This window comes from Symphalangus syndactylus, chromosome X (genome assembly GCF_028878055.3).
Source record: "Symphalangus syndactylus isolate Jambi chromosome X, NHGRI_mSymSyn1-v2.1_pri, whole genome shotgun sequence".
Taxonomy (NCBI): Eukaryota; Metazoa; Chordata; class Mammalia; order Primates; family Hylobatidae; genus Symphalangus; species Symphalangus syndactylus.
The window spans coordinates 154,650,319-154,669,730 of NC_072447.2; the positions used below are offsets into that span (position 1 = coordinate 154,650,319).

The 19,412-nt window shown below is 38.6% G+C and overlaps 1 protein-coding gene across 2 annotated transcripts in view; it reads right to left on the reverse strand.

The window, feature by feature from the left end:
* Positions 1 to 335: 335 nt before the first annotated feature.
* GABRA3 (gamma-aminobutyric acid type A receptor subunit alpha3) overlaps positions 336 to 19,412 on the reverse strand; it is a 271,961-nt gene continuing 252,884 nt past the window's right edge. Inside the window, exons 10-11 of one of the 2 annotated variants that reach the window (XM_055268326.2) lie at positions 5,439 to 5,500; positions 2,611 to 2,665 (exon numbers count right to left, since the gene is read on the reverse strand). In XM_055268326.2, the coding sequence (XP_055124301.1) occupies positions 5,480 to 5,500 (21 nt within the window). In that variant the 3' untranslated portion in view covers positions 2,611 to 2,665; positions 5,439 to 5,479. Of the gene's footprint in view, positions 2,666 to 5,438; positions 5,501 to 19,412 lie in introns of both variants that reach the window. The other variant, XM_055268325.2, reaches the window with a different exon arrangement.

Here is a 19,412-nt window from a genome sequence, read left to right on the forward strand (position 1 = left end):
CCATGGAAAAGAGAAATCCTTTAGAATTACAATGAAAATACATTTCTCTGTTTCCTGGGAGTGGGTGAATTTAGCAGAAGAAGCAATACAGCCTTTTCATAATATTTCATACTGGGTAATGAGACCCTTGAGTCAATCAAAGCTATGTTTTCACACGAGTTTCACTTTGGATCACTCTAATACATTTCTTGCTCTGGGGGTACCTTTCTTCCATCTTTTTCCAATGGTCGTTAAGAAGTGGAAAGTAATGATGGCATGAGATTGGGGGTGAAAGCCAAAAACATAGTACTGTCTGTGTTAGGCAAAGAGTGACCAAAGAAGTTCCGCAGACCAAGTACAATTCAGAAAGGGTTTAATAAACAGCAGCTAAACATTGCACCAAAGCATTTGGAAATACAGTTTCTACAGAGAGGCAAAGATCAGGCTTCCATTCTAAGTTCCTTAAGACAACCATTAACAGCCCCGCCCTCCCACCCCCCATATCCCCACATATCCACAAGACTACACTCTTCTAGTCATGAATTTACCTACAGACACAGTCTTAGGAATAATGGGACTGGCATGCATTATCCCAGCAATGGCAAGGAAGCAGGGGACGGGGAAAGGATGGATGAAAAGGCAACCAGCAGCTAATGATACACCCCTTAGGAGCTTTGTTCAGCCGGTGGGCAGGGAGAATCTGCTTGTGGTGCCCTCTGTGGCTTTACCCTGGGCTTCTAGGATACTCTGGACTAGTGCAGGTATTCAGAGCCAAAGTGGCTGGGGCTGCCATCATAAACAGTCTCATTCTCTTGGGCCGAGACTATTAAAAGTGATCTTCTTGGGTGACACATTGTGACTTTCTAAAAATCTTTTTGGTGCCCAACCAAGTTCCACTAGTGACCCAGAAGGCCCGCTGAGATTGTGCTGATTCTGAGGTCACAGTGGACCTGGCTTCTCAGTCCTTTATTTTGGCCTTTGGAAAGGGGCGCATGACAGCTCTTTATTAAAGACACTTGTAAGGAGCGTAGGCAAATCATTCAAACTTCTGGGATTCAGTTTATCTACCTTATAAAAATTGCATATTTATGCCTGTGTCTTTTACTCACATTAAGATTAAGAACAAATGGCCTCTAAATAATATATTATAAAATTGGCAATAAAGTTAATGATCTAGTTGACTCAATATTGACTAGAGATATTTATTTGTATGAATTTCCAATTCACCCCTCATAGAATCGGCATCAAGAGAGGACCAGAGGGTCTCGATATGGTGGGAGAAAAGTGCCTGGGCCAGGGTGTGGAATGTGGAGTGTATGGAAGGAAGAATTTGACTTTCATCTGCCAGTAGCCTTCTCTTTTGAGCCAGACTTCAATCCTCAACTACGGTCCACTCCAAACCTCTTACCCAATCCAGTATAGGCTAGTTGCCTTGGCAGGGAGGTGACTTTTGTATCTCTCCCATATTTTAAAAAAATGGTTTTTTAAAATCTAGATCACTTTGTTTCTATTTGCAACTTTTTGATTTAAATAAAAAATACTTGATCATTTTTTCCTGAAAAGTTTACAGGTGGTAATGAGTCCAAATTAAGTAGTGCTCAGTTGGCTACAAGGGTGTCAAAGGCAGTGGGGGAAGAAGATTTTCTGGAGGACAGATGTACCAAGGAGGGGACTATTTTCCTGAGGGGCTGGACATGGCAGGGCACCAGCCATCTTGGTGCCAGGCTGGCAGAGCTAGTTCTATTTATTTTGGCCATACATGGTAGACGGTGGTTAGTACCAATTGTTCCCACTAATTTCCAAACCAAGAAATGGGTTGGGGGTGTAGAACTGGCTCCCACCTTTGCTATCAGTACTTACGCCTAGTAGGCCTTGCTGAAGGCAGGGGAGGTGGCACGCAGGATCACATGGCCTAGCCTAACCTGGCTGCCTAGTAAGTTAGAGTCATCTGATCTAGATGGCCAGTCAACAATTCTCCTTGTTCTGGGCCTCTCAAACAGCCAAGGCTTCCACTATAGAGAGTAGAATCTCTTGTTCTTTTTGCAGTGGGCAGAGTGCAATAAAATACATGCAGTGCCCTCAGCTAGGGGAGACTGGCAGACTAAGATGAGCAACTGGACAAATGGCAGTGTTTGGCTTTGATGGGGTTATACTGAGCAATATTGGAGGGACAAGTAATTTTTCTGTAGTTTTTTTTTCGTAGAGATTCATAAATATGAATTGAGAGTCACAGCTTGGTAGAGGGGTAAAAAGAAGAATCCTGAAATACATGAAGGGGAGCCCCGGGGTTTGGGTGCCTGGATGCTTCATGGGGTATACAGTGCTCTGGTTCCTGCACTGCCACCACTATCTACTGTTTGCGGATCATGCCCTTGATAGCTGACTCCCGGTTGACATATGTGGCCCAATAGACCAGATTGAATATGGCAAAGAGCACAGGAAAGATGATGCGGGAAATTTTGTCAACCTTGCTGACACTGTTGTAGGTCTTGGTCTCAGTTGGGCTGTCTTGCACGTAGGTGGCCTTGGGTGAAGCAACGATTGTTGGGGTTGAGGAGGCACTGGGAGCAGCGCCCTTGGAGATGGTGGAAAATTCAGTGTCCTTGGCCAGGTTGATCGGATAGGTGGTCCCCACGATGTTGAAGGTGGTACTGGTTTTCTTTGCTGGGGCTGCTGGTGTTTTCTTCTAGAGGCCAGGAAAAAGAGGAGGAGAAAGGGAGAAAAAAGCAAAGCTAATTAATTCATTACACAGAGAACCTTCAGAGGCTGCAGGGAGGAGGAGCCATGAGGGAAGTTAAGAAACAGGGGCCATGTAGCCAATAGCACTAGTAACCAGGTTTGTGTCAAGGAATAACTGAAGATGAATATGAAAAGAGAAAACGTGCATCATCCTAGCTCACTAGCTATGTCGCTTTGGCTAAGTCACTTTTCCTCTTCATGCCTCAGTTTCTTCATCTGTAAAATGAGGATCAAAATAATTTTCAGGATTGTTGAGAGGATCAGATGAGAGAATGGAGCTAGAAATCGCCAATAAACTGTGGAATGTTGGTCACATGTGGAATCTTATATATCATGTGATTTGATCCTCAGAGCAACCCCTGTGAGGTAGGTGGATGAGATTACTCCCATTTGACAGATGAGAAAACTCAGCCTCAGACCAAGTGGCAGAGCCTAACTTGCAATCTGGGTAAGAGATTTTTATCTAGGGCCGCACTGTGCTGCTTTCTATAGGCCCCAGACACTTTTTGGTTACCCGAAAAATAACTCCAAAAGGCCGTGACTATCAAGTGGTACATCTGTGAGGAAGAGAGCTTGGTGAGTCTGAAAAGTCATTTTGTCATAAAGACAATACATACCATGGCATGTTGACATGCATCATTACAACAGCATCCCACCCTTCATGCAGTGTAACTGTTCAGCAAGCTCAGGAGCGGGCCAAGTCTTTCCACAGAGCTATGTAAAAGACTCTCTGACATAGCAAAGGCAGAGATAGATGGGGAGTTGCTATGTCACTGCCCTTTGGGCTTATTTTTAAGAGTGAAAGAAACTCAAACACCCAGTGGGAAGCAAGCACACACACATGCCGATTTGCTCTCATATATATGAACTTGTGTATACAGACAGCCTCACTGGGCCTCCCCTGATGCAGAAAGAGAGAAGAGGAGACAATGCTTAGGCCTGGATATGAATTGAGAAGCTGAAGAACAGGAGAGGCCAGGGAGGAGGCCAGCCCCAGCCCCAGGCCAAATGCGGTGGCCTAGCTCATAGTCTATAGATGGTTTGTTGCCTCATTCCTCACTCTGGCCTTTCCTTCCTTCCATCCCAGTTTGGCTCTAGGGAAAAGTGGGTATAGATGAGCTTCAGAAATGCCCTAATTTCACATACCTCATGAGTCCATTCTCGATGTTACTTTGCTTCCCAGAACCCAGGCTTCATTTCTTTCTTCCTTCACTTCCTACTTGCTTTCTTCGTGTGTTTCTCTATTTCCATCCTCTCTTGCTGACCCCTGTCTCCTAATCTCTTCATATATCCTTTCTTCTTAACTTCAGAGTCCCCATCATTCTTATTTTTTCTCCTTTAGACCTCACTGCCATTTACTATCGTGATCCTAGTAACTTTTGCCCAATATTTACTGAATGCCTACTGGGCCAAGAACTATGCTAGGTACTTAGAGATAAATGGAAAGGGTAAAACATGAGTCCCTGTCTTCCAGGAGCTCACACTCGGGTGTGGGAGAAAGCCTTTTAAGCACATGATTGCCATTGAATGTGATCAGACTTCTCAAAGATCTGGGCCAAATACTATGGGAAATCAGTCGAAGGAGAGACAAAGTACTTGCAGGCATTGGAAAAGGTGGCTCAGAGAAGGCAATGAATTTTATGGTCTGGGTCACAAAAGATGAGCAGAAGCTCATCAGATGAGCATGTGGCAAAGGCCAGTACATAGGCCAAGGACGCTTCATTTATTTATTTTAGAGACATGGGTCTTGCTCTGTCACCTGGGCTGGTGGGCCTTGGTGTAAACATAGCTCACTACAGTCTTGAACTCCTGGGCTCAAGTGATTCTTCCGCCTCAAGCTCCTGAGTAGCTGGGACTACAGGCATGTGCCACCATGCCCAGCTATTTTTTTTTTTTTTTTAATTTAGAGATGACGTCTCACTATGTTGCCCAGGCTGGTCTTGTACTCCTGGCTTCAGGTGATCCTCCCATTTTGGCTTCCAAAAGCACTGGGATTACAGGTGCAAGCCACTACACCTGGCCAAGGGCACTGTTTTTTGAGTTGACAAGAAGTTTACTGTAGCTGGGCCACAGTGTGCATGGCAAAGAGTTGCAGAAACTGAGGCTGTGTAAAACAGGCAGCAGCAAGACCTTGAAAGGCCTCAGTGTTTTCAGTCATGGACGGGAAGTGCGACAGATGAGAGGATGTTGGTTTACGTACATTGAACAGTCTGACTAATACGATATTTTGAAAGCAATATTCTTTCTCCCTGAGGATTGCAATCACATTGTTACAAGTGGAAGGGGGACAGAACTCGAAGGTTTCTAAAAACCTTGTAAATTATTTAAATACTACATGGGACTCATTCATAATTAGCAAATTCATTGTGTGAATAGAGTCCTGCTGCTAAATGTCTTTGCTATTGAATAAAAGGGTGCTTTACTTGTTTGCCAGCTTGCTTATTAATTTGCTTAGTAAACTCTTTTTTCATGGGTAGACCAAAAATTATAGGAAAGAAAAAAAAGAAAGGAAAGAAAATATTGCCCTGACTTTTCTAGAAGCTTTTGTATATGTTACTCTACTTAGCCATCTTATAAACTGGCTATGACCAAGTCTCTGAAATAGTGATTCTGAACAATGAATACTTTTTTTTAGCTCCATAGGCACTTTATGTTCTACAGATGGGGAGAAGTAGCAATCAAGTTAATCACAGATTTTTTAAGTAGTAAGGGAAAATTACCTTTTAATTTCTTCCACCATTTTCAACATGACACATTTTAATCAGCCACTACAATTTTTTACCTAAATCATTAAAGAAGGAAATCAAAGCAAAATTTGAGTGTCAAGAAAATAGGAAAATGAGCCATAGATTAATGGTAATATTTACCCATTTCTACACCTAGTTTTCCAGTAATTCTCCTTGATAGATACAGACTGAGATGGCTTAACTTTGACCGAATTGTCATAATATTCCTACCCCCTAGCCAAGTATCTGGCTCTTAGGCAAATGATGGATGTTTACTGAATGAAAAAATACCCACCATTGAAGATTACCAATGTGATTTATTGTTTGTTTCCCCTGAGTCTTGACCTTTGCTGCATAGATAGCATGTCTCCAAAGTTCAGCCTAGGGCAATTTCCTAACCAAAAAGTGGAAATTGACTTCTCCAAATTTCCCAAGGAGTTTGAATCCAGAACAAGAAGGCCTTTCCTTCTAAAAATCTATTTCGTGTGGGTTTTGTGATGAGGCAATGAAAACTTTTGTAGAGAAATGCATGTCCCACTCAAGAGTCTTCCTCTGATGATACTCCTGTCAATTGTCTCTAAAGGTGAAGCTCAACTAGAACCTCAGAGTATATACTTACATGGTCCAGTGCCTCTGTGTCAACCCCCTTGCAGGTGCTCAGATTTTCTGAGCCCGTTTCCAGAAGTGGGGCAAAACAATGGAATATATGCTATGTGGGACTCAAAGATGAATAAAACCAACAACAAAAACCCAAACAACTCAATTTAAAAATGGGCAAAGGACTTGAGTAGACATATCTCCAAAAAAGATTTACAAATGGCCAACAATCACACGAAAAGATGGTAAACATCACTAATCAGAAATGCAAATCAAAGCCATGAGACCCCACCTCACATTACGATGGGTACTACCAAAAAACCCTGGAAAATATCAAGTGTTGGCAAGGATGTGGAGAAATTGAAACCCTTGTGCACTATTGGGAATGTAAAGTGGTGCAACCACCTTGGAAAATGTTGTGATGGTTCCTCAAAAACTTACAAATAGAATCACTATATGATGCAGCAGTTCCACTTCTGAGTATATATCCCCAAATTATAAGCAGGGTCTCAAAGAGATATTTGCATACCCATGTTCATAGCTTCATTATTCCCAATAGCCAAATAGTGGAAGCAACCCAAGTGTCCATTGAGAGAACAATAAACAAAATGTGGTATATACACACAATGAATTCATTCCATTCACAATTATTCAACCTCACAAAGGAAGGAAATTCTGATATATACTACAACAGACATGAATCTTGAGGTTGCTAAATGAAATAAGCCAGTCACAAAAGGATAACTGTTATGTGATTTCACTTCTATGACATATCTAGAGTAGCAAATTCATAGAGACAGAAAATAGAATGCTGGGTGCTGGGGCTAGGGCAGAAAGGAATGGGGACTTGTTGTTTAATGAATACAGAGTTCCAGTTTTGCTAGATGAAAAGGGTTCAGGAGATTACACAGCAATGTGAATGTATTTAACAGGACTGAACTACACAATTCAAATTGATTAAGGTTATATATATTTACCACTATGTGTGTATACACACACACACACACACACACACACACACACACACACACATATGACAAATCAGAGACCCTGCCCTCAGGAAATCTAGTTTAGTGATGAAGATTATTAATTATTATTAATTAATTATTAATTAATTAAAATAAGAGAGAATTAAAATATATGGGAGAAAGCACAAATTAGAAACTTTCAGAGGGGCATAAATAATGAAATCAAGGGAGTTCAAGAGAAGGAAGAATTTGGAACTGTCAGGTAAGTCAATAAGAAAAATAATCACTTGCACCACTTTCCTGTAAAGGCATTGGGGGGGGGTGGGGGTTATCTAGAGCATAAGTGTGGAATTTCTCAGGTCCAGGTCACAGCTGAGAAGGAAAGAATGGATGAGATTAGATACTATCTATATTTTGGTGGAGGGAAAGGAGCAGAGTAGGTTAAGGGAAATCTCATACAATGGCTTCTACATTCCCCAAGAGGAAGGTTAAATAAATAGTAAAGATTTAAAGTAGAGTATATATGCATATATATATTTTTTGCTCTTGTTGCCCAGGCTGGAGTGCAATGGCGTGATCTCGGCTCACTGCAATCTCTGCCTCCCGGGTTCAAGCAATTCTCTTGCCTCAGCCTCCTTAGTAGCTGGGATTACAGGCCTGTGCCACCACCGCCCCCCTCCCCAGGCTAATTTTGTATTTTTAGTAGAGAAGGGAGTTTCTCCATTTGGTCAGGCTGGTCTCGAACTCCTGACCTCAGGTGTTTTTTTCTGAATCTGTACTCAATTCTCAGCCTCCCAAAGTGCTGGGATTACAGGCATGAGCCACCACGCCTGGCTAATTTATTTATTTATTTACTTATTTTTATTATTATACTTTAAGTTTTAGGGTACATGTGCACAACGTGCAGGTTTGTTACATATGTATACATGTGCCATGTTGGTGTGCTGTACCCAGTAACTCGCCATTTAGCATTAGGTATATCTCCTAATGCTATCCCTCCCCCCTCCCCCAACCCCACAACAGTCCCCGGTGTGTGATGTTCCCCTTCCTGTGTCCATGTGTTCTCATTGTTCAATTCCCACCTATGAGTGAGAACATGTGGTGTTTGGTCCTTGCGATAGTTTGCTCAAAATGATGGTTTCCATCCATGTCCCTACAAAGGACATGAACTCATCATTTTTTATGGCTGCATAGTATTTCATGGTGTATATGTGCCACATTTTCTTAATCCAGTCTATCATTGTTGGACATTTGGCTGGGTTCGAAGTCTTTGCTATTGTGAATAGTGCTGCAATAAACGTACGTGTGCATGTGACTTTATAGCAGCATGATTTATAATCCTTTGAGTATATACCCAGTAATGGGATGGCTGGGTCAACTGGTATTTCTAGTTCTAGATCCCTGAGGAATCGCCACACTGACTTCCACAATGGTTGAACTAGTTTACAGTCCCACCAACAATGTAAAAGTGTTCCTCTCCAGCACCTGTTGTTTCCTGACTTTTTAATGATTGCCATTCTAACTGGTGTGAGATGGTATCTCATTGTGGTTTTGATTTGCGTTTCTTTGATGGCCAGTGATGATGAGCATTTTTTCATGTGTTTTTTGGCTGCATAAATGTCTTCTTTTCCGGAGTGTCTGTTCATATCCTTTGCCCACTTTTTGATGGTGTTGTTTGTCTTTTTCTTGTACATTTGTTTGAGTTCATTGTAGATTCTGGATATTAGCCCTTTGTCAGATGAGTAGGTTGCAAAAATTTTCTCCCATTCTGTAGGTTGCCTGTTCACTCTGATGGTGGTTTCTTTTGCTGTGCAGAAGCTCTTTAGTTTAATTAGATCCCATTTGTCAATTTTGGCTTTTGTTGCCATTGCTTTTGGTGTTTTAGACATGAAGTCCTTGCCCATGCCTATGTCCTGAATGGTATTGCCTAAGTTTTCTTCTAGGGTTTTTATGGTTTTAGATCTAACATATAAGTCTTTAATCCTTCTTGAATTAATTTTTGTATAAAGTGTAAGGAAGGGATCCAGTTTCAGCTTTCTACATATGGCTAGCCAGTTTTCGCAGCACCATTTATTAAATAGGGAATCCTTTCCCCATTTCTTGTTTGTGTCAGGTTTGTCAAAGATCAGATAGTTGTAGATATGCCTGGCTAATTTAAACTAGATTTTGTAGGATAAATTAGACAGAACTAATTAGGGACAGAGAGTGACTGCAGGCATAGGTTGAAGGAACAGCAGAATTCAAAAATACACTCATAAATGTCACCAATCCATCAATAGCAATGGATTTTTTTTTTTTTTCCGAGATAAATAGAGGACTTGGACTGAAGTGACTAGGGAGGTCAAGAGTGCTGGTGAGTGACTGCAGTGATATACTGTGGGATAGAGAAGCAAGGAAAACATAGGAAATCATCCATTTATTTAATATTTTCTGTGTCTACAATGTGACAGGTTCTGTGCTAGGTGCTTCGGGTGCAGGAATAAATGGTAAAACACAGCTCCTGCACTAAAGGAGTTCACATTCCAGTCGGGGGCACATGTCATAAACATAGAAGCAAAAAAATACATAAAGCAATGTAATGTCAGGAGGTGAGAATTATCATGGAAGCACATAAAGCAGGGCAGTGCAGAAAAAGATGATGAATGCTAGTGAGAGAAGGTCTGCCTCAGAAGGTAAGTAGAGACCTGAACAAAATAAGAAAGCAAGCTGTGAAAAGATCTCAACAATAAACATTCCATAGAGGAAGAATGGTAATGACAAAGTACCTGGGCTTGGAATGAAAGTGATTCATTAAGAATCATCAAGGAGGCTGGGCACAGTGGCTCACGCCTGTAATCCCAGCACTTTGGGAGGCCAAGGTGGGCAGATCATGAGGTCAGGAGATCGAGACCATCCTGGCTAACACGGTGAAACCCGGTCTCTACTAAAAATACAAAAAATTAGCCGAGCATGGTGGTACACGCCTGTAGTCCCAGCTGCTCAGGAGGCTGAGGCAGGAGAATTGCTTGAACCCAGGAGATGGAGGTTGCAGTGAGCCGAGATTGCGCCACTGTACTCCAGCCTGGGTGACAGAGTGAGTTTCCATCTCATAAATAAATAAATAAATAGATAGAATCATCAAGGAGGCCACTATGGGATGAGTGAGTGGAGTGAATGAAAATTCAAAAAAGATGGTAAGAGGTACCATCACAGATCTAAGGACAAGATCCTGTAAGGTTTTGAGCACCATCGTAAGAATAATGGAATTTGATCTAAATGTAGTGGGAAGCCATTAAACTATTTGGAGCAGAATTTTTATAATTTACTATTTTAATTGATCTTCCCTACTGGTGGGCAGAGAATAGATGTGTAGGCATGAAAGTAGAGGACTAAAATTAGGATGTTAGTCCTAATGAGGCTAGTGAGAAGTGTGGTGTGTTGAATGTTAGATATGGAGAAAAGTAGTCAGATTCAAGTTATATTGTGAATGTAGAGGAGTTAGGACTTGCTGATGAGTTAGGTTTGGGTTGTCTGAGAGCAGAGTGGGGGGCAGGTAAGAAAAATAAAAGAATTAAGAATGGATTCCAGGTTTTTGGCCTGAGCATCTGGAAGAATAGTGACATTATTGGCTGTGCTGGGAAGAGTTGAAGAAGAGCAGGTTTAGGGGGAAGATGAGGAGTTGTGTTTGGATATAAGAATTACATTTTTATCAGACATCCCAATAGGAATATAATCCCAATAGAGATGTACACAGTTACATATATCAGTCTGCAGCTTAGGGGAAAGCTTTGGGCTACAGATACATATTTGAAAGTTGTTCACCTCTAGATGGCCATTGATTCAATGTCTTGGGATTGAATGAGGTCGCTTGAGAAGTGAGTACAGATTCAGAAAATAAAAAAGAGATCTGACTGCTGACTGGCCTGCAGATCTGACTGATCTGCTCTGAAATGCTCTAACGTTTGGTGCTGGAAAGAAGACAAGGGTAGTGCAAAGAAAATACCAAGGATGAACAAGAAAAACAGGAAAGCCTGATGTATGAGAATCCAAGTGAGGAGTTGACACTTCAAAGAAGACATCTTTAATATAAAAGAGTGAGACAGTAATGGTCTGAAAGCAGTACTGGGGATTAAGATGATGTAAACTACACTTCTGGAAAATGGGAATCAGATTAACAGCTTCTGCCAAGCAGGAAGGCAGCTGGAAGGCTCAACTGAGAATCACATATCAGTTAAAACAGGAGGTGGACGGGTCATTCAATGAAGAAGCTGCTGGGACAGAATGTTTTATCTTCCCACGAACAGGAGTTCCTGAGGGAAGTGAGGGACAGTTTATGAGGAGTAGGAGGATAAGTCAAGAAAAAACCACAGAAGAGGATAAGGATAAGAACTGAGGGGAGGATAAATAACCATAGAGAAAACTACAATTTGGGTATTGACCAAGGATGACATAGAGGCGAGCCCTATGGAACATATGGCCTCATGTGTCCACAAATTTCATTACAAAACTCTTCTGATGTCAAGTAACAGTTCCAAAAATACTAACACAATTAGCTGACTTACTGTCACTGTTTTTCTGAAAAACAAAAACAAAACAAAAACCAAAAAAACAAAAAACAAAAACAAAACACTAGAACAAATATACAGGTAGTTAGATTGGTTCATTTCTGAAACCTTCACCTAGTGCTGGAAACAGTAGCAGTGCCTGGTAAATGGGGCAATCTAGACCTCATTTAATAGGCTCAATTCCAGTTTATGATGTCAGATGAGTCATCCAATTGAAAAACAAAGAGAGAACTTCGGGCAGTTGCAAATAAAGTGAACTGGCTGTAGAAATCCTACATATGCAATGAACACGCAGAGAATAGAATAATGTTGATAAGTTGAGCAAGATGAAGAAAAATAGAGTGATAAAGCCAGATGAAGTGAACATCAAAGGACAAAACTTTTTGCATGAAGTAAAGGAGTAAACAGTGGCCTGGAAGCAGCAGGAGGGAATGGAGGAGTGGCTTCCACTTGCAAGGGCAGTAGATTTTTTAGGAAACAGTCAAGTACTCAGTAAGGTAAACAGAACAAAATAGAGAGGAAGTATTTTGGATTTATCTCTCCTGTGACACTCAGTACTTGGTCCTATATTAGTCTGTATATGTGTGTATATATATATGGATATATGCCTTACTTTTCTTAGACCATCAGCTCCTGAGTGCTGGGACCATGTAGTTTCGTTTTGCACACCACAAGGATTCCAGAAATAATTGCCGTGTGTGCGTGTGTGTGTGTGTGTGTGTGTTTCAATCGAGACTATGATTACTGCTAGGCCACTTATACCTACTGCAGAGCAAGGCAGGAAGACCACCAGTTTATGAGTAAAACTTAACCCATATTGAATGTTACTTACCCAACAAAGAAATACCAAGGGGTGATTTGATTTGTGGCTACAATTGCAGGAATGACCCATAGACTTAAAAGCCATTAAGGACAAGAAACTAAGCTTTTCCAAGATTTGAAGAGAATGTGAATGTTTTCTCCAATGTAAAAAAGATAAAATTTTATTCTAGAGCATTTGAAAATAAAAAAGAGAGTCCAAGCATTACTATTTTTTGCAAAATTTATACAAGAAGTTATATAAATTTTATAAATGGTTCTAAGAATAATTTTCTTCTTTTTAAATGTTGACATTTCTTTTTTCATTTAAATTTGCTTTTATTATTTTTAATGTTGAATAACTTAAAGTGGTAATGGACATAGTTTAAAAAATTGAAGTTGAGAACTTATGAAAATCAAGAAACCCTTACCCCAATGCACCCAAACCCATTGTCCAGCCCCTTGTAGGTATTTATTTTTAATTCTCTTAGGTGATAGTAATACTTCTAATAGTTATTTCTATACTTTTATACAATATATTTATACTGCTACCAGTTCTGCTTACTACCAATTGTCTTTTCATGATAAATAATGATTTCACATATGTAACCCTTCCTGAATCCTCTAGTACAATTACAGCAAAATTTTTAGTTCTATCAATAACCAGTGGTGATAGCATTATAAATAACTATATAAAGCCCTGTAGTAGCCATCTGCAAACTGGACTGGTTCCTTTGCAAATTTGCTTGCTGCACAGTTGTCACTTTAGTACTTCAATTTTTATAATTTTTATTTCTATTTATTCATTTTTAATTGACAAATGAAATTGCATATATTTATCATGTACAAAATGATGTTTTGAAATATGTGAACATTATGGAATGGCTATATTGAGCTAAGTAACATATGCATTGCCTCACACAGTTATCATTTTCTGTGGTAAGAACATTTAAAGTCTACTCTTAGCAGTTTTCAAGAATACAGAACATTGCTATTAACTACAGTCACTTGTTGTACAATAGGGTCTCTTGAACTTATTCTTCTCTAAGTAAAATTTTGTATTCCTTGACCAACAACTACCCCCGACTCCCAGTCCCCAGTAACCACCATTCTACCTTCTGCTTCTGTGAGTTCAACTTTTTTTTTTTTTTTTGAGATGGAGTCTCGCTCTGTCGCTCAGGCTGGAGTGCAGTGGCGCGATCTCGGCTCACTGCAAGCTCCGCCTCCCGGGTTCACGCCATTCTCCTGCCTCAGCCTCTCCGAGTAGCTGGGACTACAGGCGCCTGCCACCACACCTGGCTAATTTTTTGCATTTTTAGTAGAGATGGGGTTTCAGCATGTTAGCCAGGATGATCTCGATCTCCTGACCTCGTGATCTGCCTGCTTCAGCCTCCCAAAGTGCTGGGATTAGAGTTCAACCTTTTTAGATTCCACATGTAAGTGACATCGTATGGTATTTTTCTTTTCTGTGCCTAGCTTATTTCATTTATCATAATGTTCTTCAGGTTCATCCGTGCTTATGTAAATGACAGGGTTTCCTTCTTTTTTAAAGGCTGAATAGTATTCCATTGCCTATACCCCATTTTCTTTATCTATTCATCAGTTTATAGACACTTAGGTTGATTACACATGTTGGCTTTTGTGAATAATGCTGTAATTATTATATAAGTACACATACTTCTTTGACATACTGATTTCAAGTCCTTTGGATATATACCCAGTAGTGGGGTTGATCAACCATTTGGTATTTCTATTTTTAATTTTTTCAGGAACCTCCATACTAGCTTTGCAAATTTACATTCCCACCAATAGTGTGGAAGGATTCCCTTTCCTCCAAATCCTCACCAACCGTTATCTTTGGTCTTTTTGATAATAGACATTCTTACAAGTGTGAGGTGATATCTCATTGTGGTTTTAATTTACATTTTTCTGATGATTAGTAATCTTGAGCATTTTAAAAATATAACTATTATCTAGCTGGATGTCTTCTTTTGAGAAATGCCTACTCAAGTCCTTTGTGAATTTTTAAATTGGGTTGTTTTCTTGCTATTGAGTTGTTTGGGTTCCTTGTATAGTTTTTATATTAGCCTCTTATTAGATGGTTGGTTTGCAAATATGTTCTTTTATTCTATAGGTTGTCTCTTCGCTCTGTTCATTGTTTCCTTGGCTATCAAAAAGCTTTTTAGTTTGGTGTAATCCCATTTGTCTGTTTGTACTCTTGTTGCCTATGCTTTTGGGATCATATTCAAATTATCTTTGTCTCACGGAGATTTTTTCCCCAACGTTTCATTTTAGTAGTTTTAGAATTTCAGGCATTACATTTAAACCTTTAATCCATTTTGAGTTGACCTTTGTATATGGTGTGAGATAAGGGTCTAACTTCATGTCTCTGTGTGTGGTTATCCAGTTTTCCCAACATCATTTGTTAAATAGGCTGTCCTTTCTTCATTGTGTGTTCTAGATACCTTTGTGGAAAATCAATTAACTATAAATGCATAAATTTATTTCTGTGTTCTCTATTGTGTTAAATTGCTCTATGTGTCTGTTTTATGTCAGTACCAAGCTGTTTTGGTTAATATAGCTCTAGAGCATATTTTGAAGTCAGGTAATACGATGCCTTCAGCTTTCTTCTTTTTGCTCAAGATTGCTTTGACATTCAGAGTATTTTGTGGTTCCATGTAAGTCTTAACTCTACCTTTTCTATTTCTATTAAAAATGACATTGGAATTTTGATAGGGTTTACATTTAATTTGTACATCAGTTTGGGTGGTATGAACATTTTAACAATATTAATTCTTCTAGCCATGAACAGTGGATATCTTTCCATTTATTTGTGTCTTCAATTTCTTTATTTGCTATTTTATAGGTTAAGTGTACTAGTCTGTTATCCTTTTGGTTAAATTTATTCCTAAGTATTTTATTATTTTTTGTACCTATTGTGAATGGGATTGCTTTCTTGATTTCTTTTTCAGATAGTTCATTGTTGATATAGAAATGCAACTGATTTTTGCATGTTGACTTTGTTTCCTGCAACTTTACTAAATTTATTTGCTAGTTCTAACAGGTTTTTTCTTCTCTCTTTTTTTTTTTTTTGTAGGGTCTTTAGGGTTTTCTATATATAAGATCAGGCCATCCATATGCAGGGACAATTTAACTTCTTCCTTTCCAATTTGGATGCCCTTTATTTCTTTCTCTTGTTGAATTGCTCTGGATAGGTCTTCCAATACTGTGGTGAGAGTGGACATACTTGTCTTGTTCCTAACCTTGGAGAAAAAGCTTTTAACCTTTTACCATTGAGTATGATGTTAGCTGCAGGTTTGTCATATATGGCCTTTATTGTGATTGTAATTAGTTGAGAGGTTTTTTTTTTTTTTATCATGAAAGAATGTTGAATTTTGTCAAATGCTTTTTCTGCATCTATTGAGATGACAACTTGGTTTTGGACTTCATTCTGTTAATGTGGTGTAGCATATTTATATATTTACACAAGTTGAACCATTCTTGCATCCCTTGGATAAATCCCACTAGGTCAAGGTGAATATTTTTTTAAAGTTTATGATTTAACCCTTACAGCCATTGCCTGATATATATATATATATATATATATATATATATATATATATATATATATATTTACACACACACACACACACACACATAGTGTATTATATATATACTTTAAGAAGTTCTGGGGAATGATTCTTTTAATATACTGTTAACTTTGGTTTGCTAGAATTTTGTTAAGGATTTTTACATCTATTTTGTTCATCAGGGATATTGGCCTGTAATCTTCTTTTCTTGTAGTATATTTGCCTGTCTTTGGTATGAAGGTAATGCTGGCCACATAAAATGAGTTTGGAAGTATTCCCTTTTCAATTTTTTGGAAGAATTTGAGAATGATTGGTATTAGTTCTTCTTTAAGTGCTTGGTAGAATTCAGCAGTGAAGGCATCAGGTCCTGGGCTTTTCTTTGATGGGAGACTTTTTGTTACTGATTCAGCTCCTTATTCATTATTGGTCTGTTCAGATATTCCATTTCCTCATGATTCAGCCTTAGCAGGTGATGTATGTCTAGGAATTTATCTATTATTTCCAGATTATCAGTTTACTGGCATATAATTGTTTATAGTAATCTGTTATGATCCTGTTTTTCTGTGATAACAGTTGTTAACATCTCCTCTTTCATTTTTTATTTTTTGTATTTGAGTCTTCTCTCTTTTTTCTTAGTCTAAAGGTTTGTCTATTTTGTTTATCTTTTGAAAAAAACACGTCTTAGTTTTAATGATCTTTTCTATTGATTTTTAAGTTCCCTATTTCATGTATTTCTGCTCTGATCTTTAGTCTTTGCTTCTTTCTAGTAACTTTGGGCTTAGTTCTTCTTTTTCTAGTTCCTCAAGGCATAAAGTTAGATTGCTTATTTGAGATCTTTATTCTTTTTTATGTAGGTATTTATTGCTATAACCTTCCTTCTTCTTAGAACTGCTTTGCCTGTTATAAGTTTTGGTATGTTGTAGGTCTATTTTTGTCTCAAGATATTTTAAATTTCCCTTTTAATTTCTCCTTTGACTTATTGGTTGTTCAGGAGAATGTTGTTTAATTTTCATGTATTTGTGAATTTTCCAAAATTATTCTCTTTATTGCTTTCTAGTTTCATACTATTGTGGTTGGGAAAGATACTCAATATAATTTTTCTTTTTAAATTTGGATGAACTTCTTGGTTTTATCCCTAGATCTATTACTTTTCCTTTCACATTCTTTTTTTTCTGCCCTACTTATAGATTGATTTCCTTTAATTTATTTTCCTACTTCTCTATTGAAATTTTTATTTTGGCACTTCTTTTTATTTTCAATACCTCTTCCTTATTCTCTAATTTATTTTTATATAGCATCCTGTTCTTATTTTATTAATATGATATATTTACAAATCTAAAGTAAAAGTTTTGTTTTTCTTACGTTCTCTTTAATTCCCTAAATTATGTCTGTCCCCTCCCTTCAAGATGAGGTGTTCCTTTTTAGTTTGTTTGCCTGTTTTTGTTATAATCTTTGCTATTCTCTTTCACACTGCAAACTTTTAACTGGTGATCCTTGATATCCCAGTATTATTTGGCAACAGAGAAGATGTCTGTTTGCTCATGTAGCTAATCTGAGCTTGTTGATTGGTGGGCTGTGATTTAGGATGATTAGGTAAAGTAGGTCATTTTGAGGGGGTACTTCAAAATGTCAGTATGCAAAAACTTTCCTCTGGGGATGCTCAGCTTCTTTAGAAGAGCAACCCTGCTGTTTTTTCCTGGAGAGTATACATCTGGCTGGAGACATTTCACATATTGAGCAGGCTCTGGAGTCTAGAGTACTCTGTACACAGACTTTTGTTTTATTCTCTATTGTATCTAGCGCTTCCTAACACTGAATTTCTCCAGGGTTATGTTTTACTGCAGTTTGATAAACCAGTTATTATAACCTCCATCCATGTTCATTCTTCTATAGATGTGTTAATATCTCTTGTCTGACTGACATCCCTTGTCCTTCTCATCTGTTACTTGTGGTTTTATACCTGTTTTATTCCTTTACTCTCATTTTAGTGGAATCTTCAAAGGAAGCAGTGATAAAAACATGTGGTTGATCATCAAAAACCCACAGTTCATCTATTGTCTAGAGTGCAATTACAGGGTAGTCAGTTATCTTCATTTAAAAATGAGGTTTTATTTCTGTATCTTCTTTTTTTCCTTCATAATGTTTCCTCTCACATTTTTTTTTTTTTGAGATGGAGTCTTGCTCTGTCGCCCAGGCTGGAGTGCAGTGGCGCGATCTCGGCTCACTGCAAGCTCCGCCTCCCGGGTTCACGCCATTCTCCTGCCTCAGCCTCCAGAGTAGCTGGGACTACAGGTGCCCGCCACCGCGCCCGGCTAATTTTTTTGTATTTTTAGTAGAGACGGGGTTTCACCGTGGTCTCGATCTCCTGATCTCGTGATCCGCCCGCCTCGGCCTCCCAAAGTGCTGGGATTACAAGCGTGAGCCACCGTGCCCGGCCTCCTCTCACATTTTATCTAATGCCTGATCATAATACAGATCAAAAATAAATTTTAAAATCAGTTATATTATTTTAAAACTGTTTTATGCTCACCCATTCTAGCTTTAGGAAGCAAAAAGGTTTAATATGTCTCCCTAGTGGAAGAAAAAATAAACTAAGTTATTATTAAATTCTAATATTTTCCCTTCCAATGCACTTCAAATTTTTTTCCGTTGATCTCACTATTAGTTGCTCCGCATTATAGCAGTGCAGACAAAGCATAGCACCCGTACATTAGAGATCCATTTTTATGCATTCCATCTTTTTTTTCAATTCTCATAATATGTTTCTTGAGATAAATGGACTGACCATAGAGACTAAAGAGGAAGACTGAGATCACTATCTTTGCAAAATAGTTTTATAATATTCTTTTTGTTCTCTCTATTTAAAATTTTAGCACTTTTTAAATGGAGAAATGGTCATCATTTCTGATGTCTAGTTCTAGAGTTTCTAACAATCTATTTGAGTCCTCTCTCTGTCTTCAAACCACTTCTACTCCTCTTGCTGGCCATAAAAAAAAAAATCTGTCTCTTTTTTTATAAAACATCATGGAAGCCTTGCAGGTATCTAAAAGTAGCAATAATCATCCCCCTGAGGCATTTGTCCCTCCTCTAGTGTAGTTACCAAACTGGAACGGTGTACTCTAAACATGGGCCAACCAGTACATAATAAAAAGGGCTTATCCTCTCGCTAGTTCTAGGTGATTCCTAACTCAGACCCAAATCAAATTGAGCTTTTCCAGAGTTGTACCACAAAGTAGGCATACATTAGATTTGCATTTTCTTCATATCCTAGCATTTTATTTTCAATGTTTAATTGTTAAGCTTTTTTAATCCCAGGTCTATTTTTTGTACCTATGTGTAAGAATTTATATTTGATTTAGCAAATGTTAATATTTTAATTTAAGCTTGTCCTTTCAAATTTAGAAATCCTCTTTGATTCCTAATTCAGAAAATACTCATTCCCCAACCAATATTCATTAATACCAGCTTATA